At 47.5% G+C, this 26032-nt stretch overlaps 2 protein-coding genes across 7 annotated transcripts; both read right to left on the bottom strand.

Moving 5' to 3' along the window:
- Positions 1-3734: 3734 nt before the first annotated feature.
- NEUROG2 (neurogenin 2) lies at positions 3735-4423 on the bottom strand. The gene is given in 2 exon segments (XM_039710673.1): positions 3735-4211; positions 4214-4423. Coding segments are annotated over 2 exon segments (687 nt in total).
- Positions 4424-9371: 4948 nt separating this feature from the next.
- On the bottom strand, positions 9372-25892 carry ZGRF1 (zinc finger GRF-type containing 1). Of its 6 annotated transcripts, XM_039710750.1 has the most exons (29): positions 25797-25892; positions 24855-24968; positions 24666-24746; positions 24498-24554; positions 23856-24041; positions 21428-23495; positions 21038-21120; positions 20281-20379; positions 19784-19957; positions 19414-19519; positions 19233-19333; positions 18891-19035; positions 17486-18129; positions 16349-16487; positions 15793-15977; positions 15518-15705; positions 14860-14999; positions 14634-14780; positions 13933-14047; positions 13565-13821; positions 12973-13132; positions 12294-12371; positions 12000-12147; positions 11611-11738; positions 11213-11336; positions 10765-10941; positions 10474-10608; positions 10114-10375; positions 9372-9630 (listed from the first exon to the last, which is right to left on the bottom strand). In XM_039710750.1, the coding sequence occupies exons 2-29, from the start codon at positions 24873-24875 to the stop codon at positions 9515-9517; spliced, it is 6264 nt and encodes a 2087-aa protein (XP_039566684.1). In that variant the 5' UTR covers positions 24876-24968; positions 25797-25892; the 3' UTR covers positions 9372-9514. The 6 variants fall into 6 exon arrangements, with proteins under 6 accessions (XP_039566684.1, XP_039566685.1, XP_039566686.1 ...); XM_039710751.1 differs by lacking the exon at positions 19784-19957; XM_039710752.1 differs by lacking the exon at positions 21038-21120 and having other exon boundaries at positions 22821-23495.
- Positions 25893-26032: the final 140 nt, after the last annotated feature.

Raw genomic sequence — 26032 nt, 5'->3', positions numbered from 1 at the left:
TCGCTCGCCGCCCAAACTGTCGTGCCGGCTACCGGGGCCGCCGCTGTGCCCTCCGAGCAGGACATCACGTTAATAGAGGTTGATTTGCAAACGGCGTCGCCCCCCCCGGCCCGTGCCCCCCTTTGCCTGACTCCCGCTTTTCTGCTCAATGGCACAGATGCTGCTTTGTGCTGCCCAGGACCAGGCAGCTATTAGCAGCAAATCCAGCGAGGGAAATTAATGAAGGCGACTACTAATAAAAGACAGCTCAGGACAGCCCGACCAACTTGCTCCGAGCGGTAATTAACTTTTTTTTTTTTAAACTCATGAAGGTAAATATGCCATCAGCTTTGGGCCGGTCTCTCTGCTTTTTAATAAAAGGAGGAGGAGGGGAGGCGAGGGAGAGGGGACGGCTGTGTGTCACAGCCGCCCCAGCACCATCTCTCTTCCCTCCTGGCCGCTGCAAAGTGACCCTCCAAGGATTTCTTTTTCTTTCTTTCTTTTTTTTTTTTTTTTTCCTCCAACCAGTTCTTAGAGTTTTGATTTTAAATCTGGCAGGAGTTCTGCCTCTCCTTAGTCTCAGTTCAGTACGAGAGGTCACGGGGATGAGCAGGCTGCCAGAATTTTGCTGGACCTGCACAGCTGTTACAGAATCGTAGGTAGAAGGCAGGATATCCTTACGTTTTAAAATCCTTACGTCTTTATATCCTTACGTTTTCAGCTTGTCAGAGAAAAAGGGTTTTTCCCGGACTTTAAAACATAAGATTTTACTTTGTAATTAGACAACAACCTCCATCAGGTCACAAAAAAGATCCCACTGGGATTTCTGCTTACGCCAGGGGATTGGCTGTCTAACAGATAATTGAGATCATTTTTGCCCGTGGGGAATGGCATTTGGGGGCTCCGTGGGCCAAATCCATGCATAATACAGGAGCAGGGGGAAGCCCAACCTGAGGCACTCGAGTGAGGCTTTGGGAAAAGCGGGTTTGAAACGCGCTGGCCAGCTGAGAGCCGTGTCGAGAGGGCTCTTTAACCGCGGCACTGCGAGGACAGATTTATGCCTGCCATGAAAGGCGGCGTGCGGCAGCCCTTGGGGTGCTGGTTTGGCTCCTCGTGGCCATTCTTATGCCAAGGAGGGCTGTAAACCCCGCCGGGGGCCTTCAGGCTGCCCCTGCAGCCCTGCTGGCGCAGAGGAGCTTTTATGCCAAAGTACAATACACAGAAGGATCATAAACACATGTTCTGGGGCAAGGGGCTGCCATGGAAACCGCCCCCAGGTTCCTCACATCATCCAAGGAGGTGTTTGCCCATCTCGCATCTCCTGGTCCGCTTCCAGGTTGGCTGCAGTTGGCTCTGGGGACCCTCCATCTCCTCCAAAAATCAGTCTCCGGCGAGAAAAGAGGGAAGTAGTGACAACCAGAAACGAAGGAGAGGAATAAACTCAAAATACGGGGCAAGAACGAGAAATAAACACTTTTGGCCACGTTTAAACGAAAAATCAGCATGAAGGTGACAGGGGGTTAGGTGACAAATGCAGCCTCTCCAACTCGGTTTTGCCAGCATGGTCCTGCCACCCCCTCAGGCCCGTTTCCTCCGAGGGCATCTCCAGCCAAGGCCAGCCTCCCCCAGGGAACAGGGAAGGTTTTTCCCACCCCAAACCCGTGTCCAACCCCCCCGCACCCTCCGAGGCGCTGTTTCCCGCGGCGGTTCCCGCTGGCACGGCCCCAGCCGGCAGGATGGTAACGCTGTGCCCGGGATGGAGGGGAACCCCTGCAGGATGGCACACCTGGCAAGGAGCAGCGTCCCTGCCCGGGCAGAGCATCCCGGTGCCGAGCACGCCGGGGTGTCCCTCCCGCTCCCGCGCGGCTCCAGCACCGAGAGGGGAGCGCATCCGTCCATCCCGGCCTTTTGAAGAGCCGAAGGCACCTACTCCAGTGCCTCTCCAGAGAGGGACAGGAGCCAGGAAGGACAATGAGGCCCGACCAGAAAAGACGGAGAAGAGCGCTCGGCTCCTTGGTGGCATTCCTGGAGTTTGGTCATTAAAAGGGGCGAGGGTGACAAACCCCGCTCCCGACGGGCCGCCCCGCGCACTGCCAGCGCCCTGAAAGGCTCCCCCTTCTTTTTGTCCCTCCTGGCCCGTGGCAGATTTGGGGGAACACAGCTTCATCTTGCTGGCCACATCAAAGCAGTGATTATGCAAATGCTCCCACTTTTTCTTTTTCTTTTTTTAGGGAATTATTTATCACACAATAACCCCCCTGCCAGGGGGGGAAACAATAGATCAGGCTAGATAGCACTGCTCGCCCGAGGCTGCGGGGCCCGGGGGGGACCCCCGCGCGGTTTATTGGCCTAACCTAATTTCACTAATTCTCTTTTCACACATTTTGGGCTTTTTTTTCCCTCCTCTTTTTGCCTCTCTTCCTTTAGCGGACGTGGCTGGGTTTCACGCTCCCAGGATCCGGAGGGCACCGGCAGGGATTCGCGTGCTGAGCGTTTTATTTAATTAATACACCCAGGCGCCTCTGCTGCTTTTTAATGATTTCCAAGTGTTTGGACCCAGAAGTCACAAAGTGCCCCTGGGAGCGCGGGGACGGTGATTGAGGGGCCTGGGCGGCCTCCAGCACCCCCTCCACGGTGACATCCCCGGCTGTGTGCTGTGCACGCTGAACCGAGCCCGCTGGAACTGCCTGCGACCCGGAATTCGTCTGACCGTCACTCGCAGAGAGGAAATTCTTCCTCTTCTAACCCGTGCGTTTTTAGCTCAACAACGTTTATTTCCTAGGGCCCTGTTGGTGAAATCCATCGGCCTGAAGTGTATAACTCTTTATCCATCCATCCCGCATTTGCTGTCAGCATCTTCTGTACTGAGAGCCAAAGGTGAATGATCAGTAAACTTCCACCGAACTTCCCCCTCCTTCCCAAAGAAACAGCGTTAGGAACACCATGGGCCCGGTGACATCAGGCCCTTGGTTTCACCAGAGACAAGGACATTCCCAGCCGCTGGCACATAACGCAGAAAAAGCAGCAAACCCCAAAGTTACGAAAATTAGAGCTTTTTATTTATATTTTATCACAAGGACAATCCCTTTGCTCTTCAGCTGTAAATACATACTAGAATAAACTCTGTAAATTATACAAAAAATACATATTTTCCATGAAATCTGTCTTTATAATAAATAAATGTGAACACGTGTGTGGCTGATCGCTGTAATGTTCCGTGTCTGTTGAGGTTTTCAGTCTGTTGATTTATTTTTAATCTCCTGAAAGAAGGGGGGAGTTCCTTGTCCCCTAAAGGTCGAAATAAATAATGTATGAGGAGATCCTTCCCCATTCCCCCCCTCCCGATTTTTTTTTTCCCTTTTGATAGAGAGTTCAGCCTAAATTTCCACGCTTGCATTCAGCCCTCACAAAGCCTACAAATTATACAATGACTTCTAACCTGGACCCCTAACAAAACAATTTACTTTTTTTTTGCCCCCCCTCGCTTCGCACCCCCCCCCCCCCCCCACGCCTATAAATCATAAGGGACAGATGGCAAAGAGGGGAGCGGGGAAAGGGGGGCGACACACACACACAAAAGCCCCGCGGTGATAGATCTGGGAAAACTGGACAAAGTGCACATCGGCGAGAGAGAGAGAAAGAGAGAGAGACGGAAAGTTTGGTTTGGCAGGTGCCGTTCCCACAGCCCGCCCTGCCCTGGGAAGCGGGCAGATGCCGCCGCCGCCCCGGGGGAGCCCCGGCAGCGCCGGGCCGGGCTAGAGGCAGCGGCGGGGCAGCGGCGGCCCCGGGGCGAAGCGGCCGGGCCAGTGCTCGGGATCCGAGGCGGAGCCCGCGGGGCTGGCGGGCGATAAAGTGCAGGCGTACGGGGAGGCGGAGGGCGCGGGGCTGGCGGCGCCGCCGCTCCAGGAGGAGGCGGGCGAGGGGCTGCCCTCGGCGGGCACCGCCGCCGCCCCGTCGGGGCCCAGCCGCGCCGCCCCGGCCAGCCGCAGGGTCTCGGTGAGCGCCCAGATGTAGTTGTGGGCGAAGCGGAGCGTCTCGATCTTGGTGAGCTTGGCGTCCTCGGGGAAGGTGGGCAGCACGTCGCGGAGGGCGTCCAGCGCCGCGTTCAGGTTGTGCATCCGGTTGCGCTCGCGGTTGTTGGCCTTGAGCCGCCGGCTCCGCTTGATGCGCTGCGCCGTCTCCGCCGTGCGCGCCGCCCGCGGGGCGCCGCGGGAGCGCCCCGGCCGCCGCTTTTGCCCTCCGCCCGCCGCAGCCCGCGGCCGCCCGCAGCCTCGACGGGGCGAGCCGGCGGGGCGGCGCGCAGCTCCTCCTCCTCCTCCTCCTCCTCTTCCTCCTCCTCCTCGGCGCTGGACGGCAGCGAGGGCGAGGGGGCGGGCGAGCCCAGCCCCAGCAGCAGCAGCTCGTCCTCGGCGGGCGGCGCCAGGACCTCCGCCTTCACCAGCATCCTTGCGCGGCGGCTGGACGGGGCCGCACCGGGCAGCGCCGGGGAGCAGCGGGCGCGCTCTCCTCGCCTCTCCGGCGCTGTGACGGTTCGCCGGTTTGACGGAGCGGGGCGGGGGTCCCGAAGTGGGCGGGGGGGCGGTCAGGCTGCGTGTCTGGCACACGACCCTCCTTAACACCCCTTATATACCCCGCGGGGAACAATCAAACCTACCCCCGGGGTCCCCCTCGCCCCGCCCGCGACTCCTGTCGGGGGGCGCCGCCGCCGCTCCCCCCCCAGCCCCGCCCGCCCCGCCGGGGCCCCATTGGCGCCTCGCGCTCGGCTGGAGCGTGCCGCTAATTTATTAATGAATGGGGACGGGGCGGGCCACGCGCGCGCCCCGGGCCGGCCGGCTCCCTCCCCTTGCCGGCCGCTTCTCCTGCCCGCGCCCGGCCGGGACAGGCAGCGGGACAGCGGCTGTGCGGGGCTCCCCTTCGCACCCTCTCGTTGCCCGCCGGGGTTTCGCCCTCTGGGGACGCGTGGTGCTGCGGTGAAGGTGCGTGCGTGACTTGCTGCTGCGTTTGCATCAGGCTGAGCCCGAAGTGGGGGAACGCCCGGCGCTCCGGGCATCTCCGTGCTGTTCAAATATAATTCACAGGCTGGAGGAGACCTTATAAAAAAGCCCCAAACGCCAGCTTGTCGGTGCACCAGGAAAAGCTTCATTCCTTTCACCCCTCTTCCAGCCCTCCCTCAGTGCAGAGCCTAGTGACATGCCCGCGGAGTCGGCATTGCTCCACAGACCACCTTCCACCACCCCAGCTTGCTCCAAGCCCTGTCCAACCTGGCCTTGGACAACTCCAGGGATCCTGTGCCAGGGCCTCCCCATCCTCACAGGGAAGGATTTCTCCCAATATCCCATCCAACCCTGCCCTCTGTCAGTGTGAAGCTGTCTTGCCCGTCGCCCCAAGCCCTTGTCAAAGAAATGACAGTGAGAATGTACAAAACTGAAACCCCAGAACACTCTCCTCTCCGTATGGAAACACCGTCAGCAAGGCACTTTGGGGGAGTTGGGCTTTGAAACAGAATTTTGTTTGCAACTGCTAGAAAAGCTCAAAATAGACGAAAGAGCTGAAGCCTCTGCAGAAGCTGTGCTCAGCGCAGCACAAACTCACACCCAAAGCAGCCCCTCACCCTGGGTGCATGGACTTTGGGAGTGATTGAGGCCGGGCGGGTGCCTCAATCAGCATCTCTGTGATTCTAGGAAACATTCTAACACTCCCTGGCTTCCTTGTGCACAACGGGAGGCTCACAGCTCCCTTCGGCATCCCAGGGGAGTGATGCAAAAGAACCCTGTTTCTTTTTCTGCACCTTAAGGGACAAAGCAGAGTACACTCGCGACAGGGCCAGCCCACCCCTCTCTGTCCCCACCCTGCTTGCCGAGATTTTCATGCTTCCATTGCTGTGCAAAGCACCGGAGAGGTGAAGCACACTTTTGCGGTGTTTTTCTGGGGTTCAGTCCCGTTCCTGCTGCCAGCCCCTGCCATGCAGCGTTTGTTTCCTTAGGGTTGAGCACGAGGTGCCCGAGGACAGGTCGGCTAGAATCCTCACAGCTCTGGGTAGGCGCTTGTGTGGTCTGTGGGCAGAGCGAGGGCCGAGCTGCTCGGCCGGGAGAGGAGGTGGCGGCGGGGAGAGGGAGTGGGATCAGGAGCAGGAATGCTGCTGCCACTGCCCACCGCCTGAACTGTCCTCCAAGGGTCAAACTGTTCAACTCCAGCCCCTTTGCCAGACTCAATCCTACTTTAGGGGAACAAAAGCCCAAAGTAGGCAACGATCAAGAAATGGGAGCACAATGATTTAAGCTTATCACACAGCCCAGAAATAAAGGACGCTGAGCTCGTGTGGGGGAGAGGGGGAGACCTTCAGAAGGGCTTTGTTTGCTGTAAGAAGATTGAACTCTGAGGCGACCCGATAGCCCTAAAAGTTTAGGGTCTGTGTTGCTGAGAGACCTTTGGGCACAGCCCATCCACACGTCGACCTCACAAGTTGAGAGCCGGCCTTAATGGCCAGCCTGCCTCAGGTGAACAGGGGCGCAACATCCCGGGAAATGCGGGGACAAAGCTGTGGGGACAGGGTGGCCTGATCCCTCCCAGCTCTGCCTCCCTCGTTCCCTGCAGTGTCCCGAGGGCTTGGGGTCCCAGGGCTGCCCACACACACCAGGGTGCCCTGAATCCTGTGCTGTCCATCCCTGGGCAGCACCCACAAACCCTGAGGGTGGGGTTGTTCTGCTCTTAAACGGGGTGTGAGAATATGTCCCCACACAGCCGAGCACTGGGCTGCAATCGAAAGTGCTGGGGTGTGTATCCCCCACGTCCTGATCCAGGTCCTTCCCAAACACCCCGCGCATGCTGCAGCGAGCAGTGCCACAGTGAGGGACAGGACGAGGAGCGGCCCCCAACTCCCAAGCTGTATTAGCACATTTGGGGTTTGTTCTGGGATCAAGGCGAGGAGGGTCCCCCCAGAAGCGCTGTCCCGGCATCTTTCCCCGGCTCCCCCCACCCCGGCCCGCGTCGGGGACCGATTGTTCCCGGCGGATTTGCATGGCAGGTGCAGGCCTGCGGAGCGATTTTGCACTGCCAGCCCCCCGCCCCACCAAGAGGGTCTGCCTCCCCCCCCTTGTGAAAAAAGGCTGCCGGTGCCTTCCTTTCCCATGAAGAAGAGAAGAAGCTTGAGGATCGCGTGAACACGCTTCACTTTTCTTATTCTTTTCTATAGATGTGGGGAAAAGAACAGCCGATTGTGTGAAAAACCCAGTGCCTGCAAAAAGGGACATTGGCCATCCAGGCGAAGGTGCGCGAGGGAGAGCACTAATCGCTGAACCAGGAGACAAATACGATTACCAGCTCCGAGCCTTGAGTCAGAAAGTCTCATAGACTTTAAGATGTTAATCCCCAACATAATCCTTCCTTTGGCGTGTAGGAATAGTGCAGCCACAAGAGTTGTTTTGTTATTTATATTGGCGTTTAATAAAACTCAGCCAGTGGTGAATGGGCTGCCCACTCTCCAATGGTAATTAATTCCCTATTTCAGTGACCCAATTGTGCTGGGATAGAGCAGTGGGACAGTCCCACTGCCCCAACCCGCCTTTGTGCAGCTACACGGCTCTCGTGCTTCAACAGCTATGGAAACTCATTCTTTTGATGTCATTCAATGAGTTTTCCTTGGGCATCTTCTAAACTTCAAGGACCCTTTTCTTTCTCGAACGCCTGAAAAGCAGGACTAGCTTGACCACCTCTGTAGAATTTAATGGTTTGGTGAAAGGGCCTTTTGGGGGGGTGTATGTGTGTGTGTGTGTGGGGGGGGTGTGTAAGGAAAGAGAGAAAGAAAATTTGGCAGGCTGGCTATCAAACAGGGGGATAGGCAAATTCGGGTGTGCCGAACTCACTTGGCTCCTAATTTATCCAGGTCTAAAAAGCCACTTTTCCTTACTCAAAACACTCAGGGGCTTCTCTTAGTCAAGGCAGTTCTAGAAGGGATTTGCCAATGAGCGAAACTCTTTTAAGGACCTGAGTAAAGACACAAATGGTGTTTCAAGAAGGAATTTCCATCCAGAAAAGGGAAAAACACCTGGATACTTTTGCCTGGAAGGGGAAGAATACCAGATATCTGTAACAGGTTATCGTTATAAAGTGTGTCTGCAGGTTTATACCTCTGTGTGGTGAGGCGGCAGAAAGCGAACATGTGAAGAACATGGAGTTATCCCGCAGAGCTGCCCCAGTCCAGGCAGCCTCTTCTATGTCTTTATACACGCTTCCAAAAAAAAAAAAAACCCCAAAAAAAACCCCTTCGCAAGTCACAAACAATTCAGGATTCAACTAAGAAAACACAGAGTGAACCATATGGCCGGGGTGGCTCGAGTTGGCTGCATTTTCCCTCAGACAAAGAAGGGATTGAGAGTTGAAGGAAAGGAGAAAAAAACCCAACTTTCCGGCTGATGAAGCTGTTGTCTGGAGGCAATGATCCCAAATCTCAAGGCTTTATTCCAGGCTCCGACTGAGACGTGATATGTCATATGATTAGCATCTTTCATATTTACAAGAGTAGTGCGGGCTGCCAGTCTTTAGAGAAAGGCGAGAGAAAGAAGGGGCATATGCTGAAATGGATTTAGCATTTGAAAGAGAGAAAAGAGAGCGGATAAATACACTTAAACGAGGATTTAGTTTTACTCCCGTTGAGTTCTAATGGCTTGTTGATTGAGATTTTAGGGAGCCGGGACAGAGGTGTCAGCAGTAATTTAAAAGCGCCATTCAGCCCTCCCCCGGCGGAAGGAGCGGGCGCTGCCCCCTCAGGGCGGAGCGGTGCTGCGGCCGCAGTGGCGGGAGGGGCGCATCACCGCCCGGCGTGGCGGCTCCCTCCGCCGCGCGCGCGGCGCCATCTGGCGGCGGGCCTGAGGCGGCCGGGATCGGGAAAAGCGGGAAGCGCACCGGGAATTCCCGGTGAGCCGGGCACGGCCGCAGCGCTGCTCACAAGCACCGTCCAGCCGAGCCTCGAACACTTACAGGCATGGCTCCTCTGTGCCAGTGCCTCACTGGTACTCCCATGGAAGAGTTTAACCCTAATAGCCCAGTTAAACCCATTTCCCCTGGTACTGTCACTCCATGCCCTTGTGACAAGCCTCTTCCCAGCTCGCTTGGATACCTCATAGGCCCTGGATGGTGCTTAAGATTTTCCCAAAAGCTGTGGAAGGGGTATTTTAATTGTTACAGCCGCGTTCCTTGCTGGATGTCACCTACCTGTAAATATGGGAGGCGGCAGAATTGTTCTAAAATACCATGGTGTTTTAATCTGAAGAACAGTGAAATACCACTAGTATCGTTAACTGCACAGTAAGCATAAAAGGATTTCACTTCTCAAGCAGAAAAAGTCACTCTATTTATGGTTATCAACCAAATAAAGTCACTTTAATAATTTTTAGTCTTATGACTACAAGGTCAAACAGACGTATCAGTGCGCTGAAGTCCAAACAAAAATACCCCACATTAAATAAATACGAGATTACAAATTACCAGAGCTATTGCTATAGACAAGCAGTTAATATTCATAAAATCAACGCATATGCTATTTTTCCTTTTTCTTACGCTGTTCTTCTTCCTCCCAGTTCTCCAAGTAGGACCTGAGAATGACATTTAGCTGCTGCTCACACTGGCTTGCGTGTTGTAAGCCATTTTCCCATCCTGAAAGCAGCAATAAACAGGGTAATTACATCTCTCTCTACAGCATCCATCACAGAATCAGCCCCTGGCAGTGCCAGCATCTAGTTTCCCAAGAGTATTGACTGGCTGTGGTATTTCTGCTTGGAAAATGGCTCTGTGGAGTTCAATCACCAACAAGATGCTTTCTTTGATGTCAGCCAAGCAGGTAAAGTTCCATTACTGGATAAGAAAAAACCCCTTGGAATATAAAGTTTGCAGAGTAAAACTGCAAACGTGCAACTTGCACATTCTTGCCTTTTTTTTTTTTTTGCAATATATTAGATTTTCTGTGTAACATTAAACATTGGAGTTTATATGCAATGAATACAGTGGTTGCTCTGGTGTACATACCATATATTTTATATATTATTGTACAGTATGTAAACACTGTAGGGTGTATTGTACATAGTCTAATTAAAGATAATGAGGTGCAGGTTTCAAAAACCCCAGCAAAGAAGCTCTTACCTCTGCAGTGGTGAATCACTCTCCCCCAGAGCCTGTTCCTGCTCAGACAGGGCAGACTCCCCACAATCAGCAGGTGCCTCTTGGCCCTCGTTAGGGCCACGTTCATCCTCTTCTCCGAGTCTATGAACCCAAAGTGCCTGGTCCTGACACAGGACAGCACGATGATTTCCCTCTCTGCACCTTGGAACGCGTCCACCGTGGACACCTGGACGGGCTTGACTTCAAAAGCCTCGGAGTGAACCCCACTGAGCAAATTCTGGATCTGGGGGCAAAGAAACAGGGAAGGGGGATGTTTGGCTACTCAGAGTACATTTAAGAGAACAGCTTTATTGATTTTTGTTATTGGTTTATGATACAAACCTTATACATTTGTGATTTATAAAGGGTAATCACGCCAATATCAGCTCCTTCTATTCCACTTGCAATCAGAGACTGGATGAGCTTGACTGTAAAATGAGCTTCTGCCATGTTATAAAAGCTGTTGTCTCTTTCAATCTGCGAAGAGGGAAAAAGATTCCCAAATTAGTTCTCACCAACAATGCGAAAAGGAATGGAACGGAGGAAAAAAGACAATATTGACTTGTTATCTAGGAAGCGTTGAGGAAAAACAACAACGTTGACTTTTCATATAAGAAGTGCTGAGGAACTGACTTGCTCCACGCCGTGAACGCTGTAGAAGCAGAGTGTTGGGAGCCATTCCAGCAAAGGAGCCCTGTCCCCCTCAGAGATGCCGTCGATGAGGTGCCCGTGGTAGAAGAGCTCGTTGGCGATGGCGCTGAGGGCAGGGTGACAGCGGTACTGTGTCCGCAGCAGGATGGGGCTGTGGCCCTGAAGAAGGAGGACACAGACATTAGGGCTGGCAAGAGCTCACCTGCGTGGAGCTCAGAGCAAGCTGGGCTACTGAAAGGTGTCCCTGTCTGTGGTGGGGGGTGACCTTGGAGGTGGTCCCTTCCAACCCAAACCACTCTGTGATTTTATGATATTTTGTAATGCTGAAACCCTGATCCTCTGCCACCTGGACCAGAATTCCCCTAGTGACTTCAGGGCACTTTCAGTTCTGCTCTCCACCTTTTCCAAACCTGTGTTCAGCAGCACCTACCATTAAGCAGAGCCGGTCAAAGAGAGTCTGCTCCAACCCCTGCTCATGAACACTCTCGGACCCTTGAATAGTTGGTGGCAGTTGCTTGGGGTCTCCAACAAGGACCAGCTTTTCACACTGAAATCTAAATAAGAATGTGAAAAAAACAAGGAAAAAACCAGTGTTCTAAAAAGCATGTTGCAGTGTTCATAACCACAGCGTGTGCTTGTTTCTGTATCACGCTGCTTCCATCAGCCTCCCTTCTCCAGCCCAGTTTAACAACACCCAAGAACAGGCCTCAAGTTAACATCCCTCTTCATGCTCAAGGGCAAGACCTCGGGGTTCATGTGCTCACAGAGGTGTGGAGGGTGGCACTGCCTGGGGCCTGTGTCCCTGCTGGCCCCTCAGGAGGGCTGTACCTGGCGATGGGGAGCAGAGAAGCAGGTTCAGTCATCTGGCTGCACTCATCCAGCACCACCACGGGAAACCTGAGAGCGTTCAGGCAAGGGAAGGGGCAGGCAGCACATGTCACTCCAACCACCTTCACCTGCCCTCGGCGAGGGGAAAATGGGCAGGCAAAAAGTTAAGATCATTTCACAGCTCGTCTCTGTGCAGCACCTAACTAGAGCAGGAGAATACACCCACATTTATTTCTAGAAACAGCTATACCCGTGCAATCAAACCTAGCATTTACTTTATATTTAAAAAACAGGAGTTTTGAATTATAAATCCCCAGTTTCCATCTGCTAGGCCCTGTGGATAAGACACAGCAAATCCCTGCTTTCCCATTCCATCTCTTTGACTGTACCTGTTGCAGAATAGTTTTATTGGTCCCCAGTTTATGCTGCTCAATGCTCTTCCTGACATAGATTTTCTCAGCTGGAGTCAAATCTTCTTTCAAGAGAGCAAGCAGCTCTTTCAGCTGCTCGTTTTCATTTCCTGAGCCTGCATGTAAACTTCAAAGAAGATTTTGTAACATACATTACAGTAACTAAAAAGAGCAGCGCTTAGAAAAATAACCACATTTTACACATAACAGCAATTCACAACAATGTATTATCCTACCCCAAATTGCTTCAGATCCCTCAAAGAGGTTCCTTACCTATGGGGAAGAATTGCTTTTGTGATTTTCCTTATACTTCCCACTCTTATAAAATCCTCAAATCCAAGATCGAGCAGACTTGAAAGAAAGAGAGATTATTAACATTACAGAAATGAAGAAAGAAATATTGAAAACTTTAAAAGTGGTTTCAAAAGACGTATCAGAACACTGAGGAACACAAACTGCAATGATAAATAAGATGAAGTACCTCAGCAATTCTACAAAATCAAAATAAATTACCTCATCATGATTTAATGCCTTGATGATTCCCCTCTCATAGTCTTCCATATGTATCTTCCCTTCCTTTTTCCTTCCAAACCATGCATTTATTTCATGCTAAATTTTCACAAATCTGATCCTCTCTGCTCCTCCTTCCCCTACTGCTACATCCCAAAGATTCCTGAGCACTACTACTTTTTCCTGATGGATTTTAATAGTGTATTTAATGAGAGCAGAGCCTAAATTAGTCTTCTGTAAATCTTTTATGTAGCTTTCACTCTTTCAATTTTTAACTGCACAAAAGAGCCGAGGCAAAATTACAGCCTGTGTGTGGCACTTTTTAGAGAAAGAAATCAATTTTTTGGATGTGTTTTACAGGAAATACCAGCACAATTATCACTACAGTGGAAAAGCATTATTGGTTTTGGAGGAAGAACCCATAAAAGCCTCAGCAACCCACCCCAGCAGTATCCTGTCCACAGCAACGTTGGTGGAAGAAGCAATGAGGAGTTTCCATGGAACTGCCCTCGGACCCTCTGTAGCTTCACTGCTTTCAAAGAGCTGCACGAGGAACAGGATCACCACAGACAGCAAGTAGCTCTTGCCAGCTCCAAAAACACCTGGTATTTTGGAGGAAAAAGCCCAAGTTACAAGTGAGAATTTCCCAAAAAGTTTGAATCAATTGTTTTAACTTCAGTTATGTTGTGATTCCTCTAAAAAATTGCATGGGATTGCTTACACTTACAAAAACAAAGATAATACATGAAAAAAAATGGTATGAAATATGAAAAAAGCTGAAAACAATAAATAACTCTGATTTTGTCTATAGGTATTTCTAGGTACAACCTCCTATGCTTCAGTGAAATCCTGCAAAAGGCAGAATGAAATTTTAATTTAATTTAAAGGGGCAAAAGCTCTGTGCTGACAGAATGGAGGTATTAATGTCACAGTCATTATGAGAGGGGCTGATTCTGGCATTCCATATTAATGGCATTTCCCATTAATCAACACAGATAGAGTAGCAGCAGATGTCACAATTCTTGGCTGCGTACCACGTATGATTGTGATGGGGCAGCTCTGATGTTCCTGCCCTGCTGTGGGAGTTTCACAGGCCATCATCTGAGCTACGTGAACCAGTGCTGCTGCTTGGTCTGTGTTCAGGGAGAACCTTTGGATCATCTCTTCAGCCACTCCCACTGCCACTTCCGAGCTCACAGGGCCAGACGTCACGGAGCATTTCACACTCAGGGCAGGTGGAGTAAATTTCCTTTTGTTGACTCTCTTAGTTGCATTTTCAGAATTAAAATTCCTAAGAAAACAAAAAATAGCCCAAAAAAGCCACGATGTGATACAGCTTGTATCTCCTGGTTCTGCTCTTCCTGCACTGGCCTGCTCACAGTGCCACAGGACAGTAACTCACATTTTCAGGAGATATGGGATCAGTGGTAACGTGGATGGATTGAAGTGCTCCTCCATGTTCCTTAAGGAGGCCAGCTCACTGCTGGCATTACAGACCAGCAAGGCGTGAACACACACTGGAAAGGCCACAGAAAAACACAAGGAGAAAGGAATTAATAAAGCAGAATTTTCAAATCGGCTCAAGAAATGAATTATAAAATGCCAAAAGAGTAATTAACTGATTTTGTCTTCTTCATTTACAAAACAAAACAACCGCAAAGATTTAACTTAATTCAACAGCAAAGCAGTTGAAAACTTTTGCAGAATCACAGACTTAATACGTGGCTTTTTATATAAATATTAATTTTCCAGTGAGTTGTTGGGGTTTCTGCATTTTGCTTTTCAAGGACAGTAAAAACATATTCCTTGTACTTACACTCTGGCAGTCAACTTGCATTGGATATCATATTATATAATTTACTACTTTCTTTATATTATTCTCATTTTTTTCCCCACCCATTTGGAATTTGCAGCTACTTTGCAGGTCTAACTGCATTAATTAATATATTCAAATTATATATTCAAACATACAAGGAAAAACTGTGAATTAAATAATGTGCAAGGTTTGAGGAATTCTCAAATTCTCAGCAACTCATCCTTCATTGCTGGCTGGACCTTTCCTCAGTGCTTTCCCACAGTTCTGAATGCTGCTGTGGAACTCACTGTTGGATCTCCAGTTGGAGGGACTGTAGCCTTTCAGTGGCAGCAGTTCTATTTCATTGTTGGAGGATGGTCCAAAGAAAGCACTGCTTGCAATGAAGGTGTCCATGGGATCAAAGTTCAGAGTCTTTGAAACAACCCAGATGTCATCTGCCAAAAAAAAAATACAGAGTCCTCATCAGCTTCTCCCACTGCCAGCTTTTAAATCTGATGTGTAAGACATGCTCACCTTTGCTGTAGAGAGAAGAATGCTCCTTTCTGCTTAGCTTCAGGTATAATTTGGGTTTGGAGTCACCATCAAAGCTGGCAGGTGTATTCATAAATTTCTTGAACTTACTGTACCGCTGTGTTGGAATTTCAAAGGCTTTCCTGGGAAATTGTAATTAAAAAAAAAAAAAAAAGGTATGTAAACAATCAACACATTTTGGATTCAGCAACAAAAATAAAAAACCTCCACAGATTGGACCAAGTGGGTGTGCATCGCCTTACATTAACAAATTTTAAATATATTGATCTTGACTGCAAAATCCCCTCACAGAATAGCCTTTGAGATTACTTCTGGCATTAAAATTAGAATCTTGAAGAGAATAAATCAAATTCTCCTACTGAAGATTAAAAGAACAATAATTCAAATGCAACAGTTCTGACATTAAGCAATTGATCAAGCTGCTGGTCAGCAGTTTTGATTCTTACTAAAACCAAATAACATTGCTATAAATATTTTTCCTTCACTAATTTAGCTCTTGCATTTCTTTACAGAAAGAAACCTTTACTCTTTAAATGTAGAGAAAACGTGTTAAATCCTGCTGAAGCCCTGAGCTACTGGAATATTTATAGAGCTTGAATTCACACAGCACTTGAGAGAAGTGCACAGCATTTGAAGATACCTCACCAAAAGCTGGCATTCCTCATAGACAGCAATCTTTTGACTCCTGAGGTATGTCCCAATACTTTTTGTGTCGTGGAGCACCGCACTGGGTCTGGATTTTGTCTGTGTGGGGTTCACATCTTCAATCCACTTGAAAAAGGAACACTGCTCAGCTTTTGGGGCATCACAGGCATAGAACAAACGACCCTGCAAGGGAAGGGAAAAAAAAAAAGTCCCAAAAGCAATGGATACTTTCACCCCCAAAGTGTAAAATCCACAAGGAATAAACAGCACCTTGTTTTGACCTTCTTTTTTAACCATCACCAGCTTAGCAGGGTGCATGTGGTTGCAGAGTGGGGCACAGCTTCCTTGGCTCTGGCTCTGCCCATCTTTCACTGCAGTGTAAAATGAAATATCCACCTTGGAGAGGGCATTGTGCAGTCTCTGTGCCAACTCAAACAGCATTATGTTCAATTGCTCTTGGTGGGGAAAGGAGAACAACAGAATCATTAGCACAGCCTTAAAATGCTTACACAGCTACACAACATTCAAACAAATGTATTTCCATTGGAAGATTTCCATCCCAAGTCAAAAATTTAATCTGAGTCCTAAAAGTAACCACATGACCTGAAAAATCCACTTATTCCAGGAGAAAAAAAAGGCTTAGGTACCTTAAGACTGAAAAACAGCTCTGAGGCTACAGAGTTGAACAGAAATGTACTGTCTTTTTGGTTTGCCTTTGCAATTTTGGGTATAGAAATACATATATATATATATAAAACTGAAATGCACCCTGTTGTTTTAACAGGCAATGTTTAAAATGACAGCATTTCACAGAGCAGAGACTTACCTGTCAGAGCAGCTTTAAAAACCTGCTTGTAGTGAGTGTGAGACTGAAACACAGCTGGGATGGAAATCTTTCTTTTAGGAAGATTGGCATGTTTCACTTTATCCACAGGAGGAAAACACAACTCAGAAATGGCTATGTCCTAAAAAGACCCACGAAAATAAACCATTAACAACTGTAAGATGTTGAATGAGACAAATATTGCAGATTTGTAAAAATACTAAAAAAAAATTTGCAGATTTGTAAAAGTACTAAAGAGCTTGGGCTGCCAGTTAGGATGCACCATGAGGTTAAAATGCACTCCTTGCCAAAGAGCTTGCATTGGTAATAACAGAGATAATACTTCCAAAGGCTTTAGAGTAAATTTTATGGAGTTCAAAATCATGTTTTTCAGCACTAGGCATGGGGAAGGAGCACACAAACACCAATTTTAACACTATTTTTGCACAGAAATGAATTAATTATAAATGTCTTCATAAGCATTTTAAGTTTAATATATATGGATTTTACATATCTATATATTTGTATAAAAACACACACCATGTGTATACTCATGTATATGTTAAATCCTCATCTCTACTTCACAGAAATACTGTACTGGACAGTTTTAAAGAACCAAAAAACTTTTTTTAAAAAAAGAAAGAGTTAACATTTTCTTCAACTCTCAAAACCATTTGACAACTTTAAAAACTTGACTTGTGGTTGGTTTGGTGCTTCCCCCCAATTTACTCCATCTGCCTACTGATCACAAAGAGCTGCACTAAATTTTTAGGTGCTTATTCAGTGCCATAATTTGACTTTTACACAACTAAAACTGAAGGAATTTATAATATTTTGAAGTCAGAGACTAAGACTTGAAGCAAAAATAGGTGTTCATTACAATGATGCTGATACCACAATTAAGAAAAACCCTTGGTGCACACAATTTCTTCCTAATCATGGGTGTCAAAACAGCCCGGCAGCTTTTCATTCATCCTCCTGCCTTCAATATTCAGATTAAAAACCTCAGCCTGGTGCTGGATTAGTCACGGCACTTAAAAATACTTTTTTTTTGGTGTCACTATGCAATCCTCCTGCTAACACCTGCAGGCTAAATGCAGCAATGTGTCAGGGACACCGTTTGCCCGAGCAGTCACACACCTGGCCCTCTCCTGCTCCGCCGCGGCAGCTCAGGTGACTCAACACCTTTCGTGTGGCCGCAGCCAAAGGTGCCTGCCGTAAGTGCAGGGCAAGCAGCTTCCCGTCGGAAAGAGGATGGGGCTGGCTGCTGTTCGCAGCCCCGGGCGGGCTCCGGGCTGGCAGCAGCGGGGCACAGCTGGGATCGCTGCCTCTGCCCTCTCCCGTGTCGCCCGGCGGCATTCCCAGGACGCTCCGGGCACAGGTGTCATCCTCCTCTTCCCCTTCAGCGCTGCCCTCAGGGATCAAATCGCTCTGAGCACCGCTTTGATACTTCAGCCACTTGCTTTGTCTGGCTTGGGCAGTCACATCAGGGAGCACTGGTGGCACAGACCCCCTCTGTCCATCTTCCGTGCAGCCCCCAAACACAGAGGTTTCATAATTCCTGTCCTGGGGGCCAGGAGCACTCCTAGGAAATGCCACTGACCCGCTGCACAGACTGCCTCCTGAAGAGCCCAAAGACTGCTGGAGCTGCTGCCTCTCAGTGGGGTAGAAGACGTCGGGAATCTCGTGGGTGGCAGGAAGAGTGACAAAGGGAGCTCGTGTTTTCATCGTGGACTCCAATGCCGGCGGGCTGCGCTCCTGTGCACAGCTGGATTTCTCCCGGGCTGGGGGGCAAACACAGCTTACAGGCAACCTGGAGCACCTGGGGGTGCCACTTCAGATGCACCAAAAGGAAGGAATTCGAAATTCTTCCTTCTACACCCTGTCTTCTAGCTGGGAAGCTCTCTGGATTGCTCCTGTGCAGTATTACACTAAATGATGGATTCAGTGTGATTCTTTTACTTAGTTTTTTTTTAAATTTCTTTAAAATTTTTTTTTGAAATCTCCATATTCAGAACACATTATGTAGCCACTCTGCTTGTATAAAAGACCTATTATTAAGTTAAACATGTTTGTATTTTGGAGGTCATTAATCTGCTGTCACTGACAGCTACCAACTAGAAAACACCCAGCTTAACATCAAAAGATAACCCACAAACTTATGAATAAATATTAAAGAATGCAGATAAATAAGCTCTTACTACCAAAAAGCATCCTTTTGGCTAAATTAATTATCATTAGTAACAGTTGTAGAGAGGTGTCAAATGGGAGAGGGTCAGAGGACAGCTGAATATGGAAAAAACTCAAAAGCAGGTAAATAAAAACATTGGGATCACTTAGAAGCTCAGCTTACAGCCTTTTTTCCCCCCAACTAGAAGCTGATTTTTCTTTATAAAACTAAATCTCTCTACTAAAGTCTCTTTCAGGAGAATATAATTGGCAGAGTAACTGTCTAGGATGGCCCAATTCATTGTGCTTCAAGAATCCTCAGAGACTTTTCAGCTAAAACACAGTGAGGTGCCACTATAAATCTGTCAGTTCTTACTGAAAAAGAAATCTGGGAGTTGTGGTTCCCTTGGTAAGATCCCACATGTTGGGGACTCCTGGATGTCTCCAACGGTCTCCTCATTTCCCCAAGGTGGAGAAATTGCAGAGTCTGGATCAAATGGGGAAGTCAGTTCTGGTGAAACCTACAGGTGAAGAATTAACATAGCAGGTGAATGACTGGAAAAAACCCTGCTTACAGCTCTTTGATCAGTATTCTCTCTCTCATCATTCTGAACGATTGAAATGTCTCTCAGAGTTGAGATAAAACAGCTCCAAGAATAACAAATTGCCACAAACACACAGGAAATAAAGCCAGGAATAAGGCACAGCCAATCCCCACCTTGCCAGGCTCCCAGGCAGCCCACTGTGCTTGTCTCAGGTCAGAGGGTGGGTGTGACACTGTCCATGGTGGCACTTCAGGACACACAGCCAATGCCAGTGCTGGGAAAAACAGTCAAGTGCTGAAGTCATGCAGAAATTTTGAGGCCAATCACTGCCCTTCTCCTTTTACTTTCACTTACAGGACTGATTAATTCCTGGCTCTTCAATAACATCAGGCTTCATTTGAAAATTCCCTTCTCTTAAAATGTCAACATCATCCTTATGAAGGCTCCTGGAACCTGGAGACTTAATTAAAAAAATAAAAAAAAAGGCAAAAACTTACTAGAAATTAAACTCTTTATCTTCTTTTTTTTCAAAGTGCAGCTGAACAAAGGAGCAGAAAAAACCAAGTCACGCCTTGCAAAGTTCTATGACAAAGGTAAGTAAAAATAATTGGTTTTGATGTGATTGTAGCAGTTTAAAAATGAACTATTTTCTATCCTAAATTGACAGGATACTTTCTTGCACTAAGGTTAGTATGGATAACTGAACAAAAAAAAAAAGTTTTACCTGTCTCAAGTCATAAAGGTCAGAATTCCTTGAAAAGAGGGGTGAGAAAAATGCCTCAGCTGCCAAGTCCATGTTCTCTGGGTGCTGCTGCCATCCATGCTGGGAGCATGGGGCTCTCAACACGACCTCACTAGCTGCTGATCCTCTCACTTGGTACCCTTGGAAAGCAACAGGCTGCACAATGCACGGGGATTATCACTAACAGCAAGGAAAAACTGCTCTGCCACTACCTACACTCAATACAGGTACTTTGGACACATGCAACAAAAATAACCTGTTGACTCTGCAGAAGAGAAACAAAAAAAAAAGTGGGTTTTTTCCTTGTAATTTGAGTTTAAAACTCTCCTGGAAAACTTCCTGAAGTGAACTGTACTAAAAATGACAAGAACTGGTTAAAATTTTATTAGGACTTAGTGCAATATATTATAATTAACAAACCATTGGATTGAAATATAGGAGACACTGTTAATTATAGCTGAGTTCCACAGAAATTCTACCTTTGGTTGCCAGTCACATGTCCCAGGGTCCCTTTGGGCTGTTGCTACTGGTACAATGTATGCCTCTGTCTTCTGTAATAAATTGTCCACACAGTTGGGCTGCATAGAAGGGATCAAAACCTAATTAGTCTAACAATTTAATAACCATTTCAAGTGAAAATTTAGGCTAAGAAATGTCTTGTATTTATACAAAGGAAGCTTTTTCAGTTACAGCTTTTTTATTTGGAAGCCAGGACCATCCATGACAGGATAAGAAACAATGTTTGTTTTTCAAACAGAACAGGAAAAAGGGAAGGATTTCTAAAATCTTTCTTTAAGCTTTAGATGGATTGAAAAAAACCCCAAAACTGTTAATAGCATTGGATAAAAATCAATGTGAATTATCAAACACAAACAGTTTTCCCAGTGTATTTCAACCCAAATGCTACAATTCTAAGGAAAGCCATGCATTTAAAAAGATAGTGGGGAAAAAAAGGTGGTAAAAGATGGGGCAGTGAAGGAGAATTACCAGACATATCAGTGGGATATTAACCATTACTAAATACTACACTTCTCATTTAGTTTCTTGTCATACATGAGGCCTCCTGAATATTGTCAAGATGACATCCTCTACTTATTACCAGCTTCATAAACAATGCCTCTAAGCAATTTGTAGCTCAGCCTCTATGGCTGCTAAACCAAGAATTTTATTCCAGGAGCCAGGTGGAAAATTAATTTATCTTGTACAGATAAATATATGTAGTCAAAAACTGGTTACCATAAGGCCAGGAGAATCAAAGTATGAACAGGAAGACGCCTGTAAACTTTCTGAGTAAGGCATTTCTGTAAACTCTTTTATAGCTACAAGAGATGGAAAAGCACAGTGAGTTACAGTCAATACTCTGGGTTTTTTTACATTAAAATATCTGAATGTTTACAGGTCTTGCAAACCTTACCCATGCAACAAATTGCACAGTTAGGATTTAACTGAATGAGAGCAAACAGAGACAGACTTGGAGCTCACAATGTTGCTGTCAACAGTAAAAACTGCACGAGAGAACCTACATCACACATCACTCTAAAAGTATTTCTAAATATCAGGAGAAATGAGAGAAATCAAACAGGTACAGACAAACAGAATCCAGTTTGAAACAGAAGCTGACCTAACCTTCATCCTTCTCAAGGGGTTCAAGTGTCTCTTTAGAAGTGTCTTTTTCACAGAACATGCTGGTGTTTTCCTCCATCCCTTGCAAGCTCTCTAATGCTGTGCTATGCTGAGTCAAAGCTCTCAGAAGAGCAATATCATTCACCAAATCAGGGAGTCCTGAGGAATTCTCAGCCACTGCTGTGCATTTCAGGCAATCCACCCCTAATGTGTCTCCTTGGCAGGTTTCAGGAGAAGCAATTTTGCTCTCTGCATTTTCCAAAGCAGTTCCTCCTGCTGCTGTTTGCTCTGGAGATGAATAGCCTGCTCCTAAAGGATCTGATTCCTGTGACAAGGCCAGCAGAGGGCTGCCTGCTTTCATGGCATCACTCTTAGTAGCCCAGAAGTGCTCTGAGCCAGCATCTGGGGAGTCCATGCACCCAAGCAGTGAAACTCCTTCCTCGGTCCTTTTGTCCAAGGCAGAAATTATTCTGCTGGGAGAAATAGCTGTGAGGCCTCCAGTGGCCTCAAACAGCCTGGTTTCAGGGTGACATTCATTAACACTGGGGTCCCCAGGCAAGAGGTCAGAGTGCTGCTTTTTTACCCAGGACGTGCCATTAATGCTGAGTGCTGCACAGCCACCCAGATCCTCCTCTTGGTTTGTGTCTCCAGAACTTGACTGACTCTCACTGACCCCTTTTATGTTGTGTCCATCCCCTAGAAGTTCCACTTGGGGTCTGGTCTGGTTTGCAGTGTCTTCTGCAGATCTCCTGGCATCACTGGCACAAAGCTGGGGTGGTGGACTCCCTTCTCCATCAGATTTGGAACATCTGACTTCATTTTTGCTGTGTGTCTCTACTTCACAGCAAGAATGAGGCTTCAAATGAGGGCTCAAGGCAGCCCCTTGTGCTACATCTTCTCCCTGGAAGCTACCTGGGCTCCATGAAGGCGTGTCTCCCTCAGAGAACTCCTTCCCTTCTCTCTCACACACATCTTCATTGTCCACGTCATTAAAATCAAAAATCTCCATTAGGTTAAAGTTAACCTCCATCAGTTCCCCATCAGGACTACAGCCTGCGCCCTGCAAACTGAGCTCCTCCTTCCCAATTCCAGCTTCAATCCGTGCCAGTGCCACATCCCCAGAGAGCTCTGGGTCACTGGACACTCCCTCTGAATTTTGCCTTGGGTGAAGCTCACTCTGCATCTTCTCAGAGCAATTCTCCCTAAGACTGTCAGTCCCTGAATGCTCCCTGTATCCAAAGGGATGGTTTTCAAAGGCAGCTGGACTTGCTGAATGTGAAATGTCACCTGAGAATGGGACAAACTGACTGTCACTCATTCTACTCACAGTGGACTCATGTAGGAAGTAACTATTTGTGTTGCAGTGATCTTGTAAATCTTGACTTAAATTATTTACCTTTTTGTCTTGTCTCTGTCCTGTGACTTCTTCACCAAAAGGCTGTTCAGCTGAATTTGGAAGGCTTTGAGCATTCCAGTCCTTTGTATCATTTACATTTCCCTGCACAAAAGGCAGGTGCTGAGTATCTGGAAGGAGTTCTTTAGCAGAGTCGCCTGAAAAAACAGGTAGGACAGGGCTTTTTTTGCCACATAAGCCTGCATTTTCTGCTGCCTGAAACCTGGAAAGGCAGCCTGGGGCTCCAGATGTTTGCTCTGTGTGTCCCTGTGCTGGCTTAGACTTGAGCAGAGCAATGATCTGTGCTGTGCTCCTGATGTGCTGGGACACTGCCCTGGCACCAGTGTGCCCAGGGAGCAGAGGAGATTCCAGCTTCCCAACCAACTGATGGCAGCTCTGCTGCTCTGTCTCCTGCCAGCTGTCACCGCAGGGAGCTGAGAGCAGCGAGGACACAGACATTTGTTCCCTGCCATTGTCCCTACAGCCCTCTTCCTGAGTGCCTGCAGAGGGGTTTGTTCCTGCGTCCTTCCTGCGAACCGTGGAAAACAACGGAGAGCTGATGTAAAACTGGGATGGAAAACCCCCTTGGCACTCCTTGGATGAAGGCAACACTGCTGGTTTCCCTTCATCTTCCACAGCTGGTATTTTCTTCTCTACTTGGCGTGGCCCCTGGAACCCCTGGGAGAGAAATTTTCAATCAATTAATTACGTTTTGTAATCAGGTGTTAAAAATGGGGCACACTACACTGTGATCAAACGGCCTGAGAATCTATTCTGATCAAACCCACACGAGGATTCACAGGGGCACAGAAACAACCCCAAGCCCTTCTGACTTCTACTGCAGGCAACACCAATCCTGCTAAACCCAATCTCCTAAATGTGGAAAAAATACAATCTGGATTACAGCTTAAAAAAAAAAAAAGAGAGAAAAGGAAAAAAAAAAAAGGAAGAAATTATCTATATATTTACCATTCATGAAAATATGTGTTTTACACTGCATGTAACCATGAGACATAAAAAACTGGAACAACAACACACCGTAAACTTCCTTTTCAAGCCGACAGGGAGATGTCTTGGGGGTAGAAGACCAGGTTTGACACAATTTCTATTCATTGCTGGAGTTTCTGCTTTCTTTGGCTGCTCTTCTGAGGGCTTTTCACTCTCTCTGACTGCTTCAACTGTGATTAAATATCGCTCACTTTCAAAATCATCTCCAGGAGTCACCTGGAAAAGGGAGAGCAGCAGTGTGTACACAACAGCACTGTATAAGAAACAATATTTTAGATAGTTTTATTTTAAAAAAAATACAGTCTTTTAAGTACTTGTATGTAAAATATTCAGCTACTTACACCTACTACATCACAGATGCCATATAACACTTTTATTTATACATATATTGCAAAAAGCAGTAGCACTTAGCTCCAATGATTATTTACTATATCACTGTAATACACTGCTTTTACCATGGAGGAAGAAAAACTCCATGAAAGCTTCTGGACAAACAGTAAGATCTATTAATAAATAGAAGCTGTTTTTCCTTTCCATTATTTGCACTGCAGCTGAGTTTCATATCAACAACTAGAGAAATTACTCTTTTGGCTACCAAACAAGTATTTGAAATGCTGCCTGAAAGACAAACTACAATCAGATATAAAAATAACAACTCTGAACAAAATATACCTGAGATTTTATAAAAATACTCTCCAGACATTGTCCTTTATCATCAAACAAGGTAGCCTGCAAAATAAAAGTAACATTTTAAATAACCAGTTATTGCACAAATCAACTAGACTGCCACTGGCAGTAGCAGATAATATGAAATTCAATAATTTAAATCTGAATTTTTACCTGATTTCTGCCAGTTCTCACTCTCAGAATTCCGTCCTGCCATGTTTTTGATTTTTTCATCTTTTGGTGAGTGTATAACACCTGTTTTAAATATGTAAAATATTGAAAAAACAAGAAGTAAGAAAATGTCCAAACATTTCAGCAGGTACAGTCTTTAAACTTAATTGCACGGTGTTAAAAATCACTCACAGTAAATTCTTGAGAGGCCATTGCTTTGGTAATAGTCACCCACCAGCTTATTTCCCAAATATCCACATCTTCCCACAGCCTGAGAGACAGGAAAACAGTCAGGATGCACCAGAGCTGTGAAGGAAAAGCGTGGACAAAAAATTATCTTTTTTTCCCCTCAAAAAAAAAAGAGAATTAGAGGCAAGACAGTACCAAACCAGCGGAACAGAGCTACTGTGGGCATTTTAAAGAGAAATCTCAAACACAGCCTAACAGACTGCGGTTAAAAAAAAATAAAATCTCTCTTTTTAACAGACGTCAAGGTATTTCCCAGCTTTTTGATGAATTCATGCATTTAAATCAATAGCTGGCAACTCTGAACAGTCTTATTCAGAATTACTTGAATTAAAGACCCAAAAGTTTACTGGCAGGGAAAAAGAAATTAAAAAAAAAAAACCAAAAAAACAAAACAAAACACAAAAAAACCCACAAAAAAAAAAAAACCCAAAACAAAAAAAAACCCACACACACACAAAAAAAATTTAGCTCATGCAAAAAATAACTGATGACTTCCCGTGGAGCCAAACCTCTTCGCATGTTTGAAGCGAGACCGCGAGCCATTTAAAAATAATTTAAAAAACTTATTTTGAGCCCATAAACATTTTTAATTCACACTGGAACATAATGTATATAATTTAACGCAATGCTTTATGCAGGTCTGTAATGTTTGGTGCTGATATACATGACGCTATCAGTTTATGTGACGGAAGGACTGGCGCTGTTTCGGATGGCTGCCAGCTCCCCGGGCGCTCCCTACGCAGGAAACCCTCGGAGCCGCCTCTGAGAGCGGTTATTCCCTAAGCGGGGAATAGCCCTTCGGGAGCGCTCCCACAGGCGCTGCCGCCACACCGCCCTTTCCCCCGCCCCATCCTCCCGGGTGCCGGGCGGCCGGCGCGCTCCTACCCAGCGGCTCGGGGAGTGCACCGGGAGCGGGCTGGACGGCGGTGCCGGGATGGGGATGGCGGTGCCGGGATGGGGATGGGGATGGCGGTGCCGCCGCCGCCGCCTCCTTTGGCCTTTCCGAGCTTCCCGCCGCAGCGCGCCGCGCGACGTCACCGCGCCCGCGCCGCCCCGCCGGGAGGAAGTCACGTGCGCGCAGCAGCCCGGCGCGCCCCCGCCGCCGCCGCCGGGCCTTTTTT

The sequence above is a fragment of the Passer montanus genome, unplaced genomic scaffold, assembly GCF_014805655.1.
Source record: "Passer montanus isolate IOZ18808 unplaced genomic scaffold, ASM1480565v1 scaffold23, whole genome shotgun sequence".
In the NCBI taxonomy this organism is placed as follows: domain Eukaryota; kingdom Metazoa; phylum Chordata; class Aves; order Passeriformes; family Passeridae; genus Passer; species Passer montanus.
This window is presented reverse-complemented; position numbering and strand designations above follow the sequence as displayed.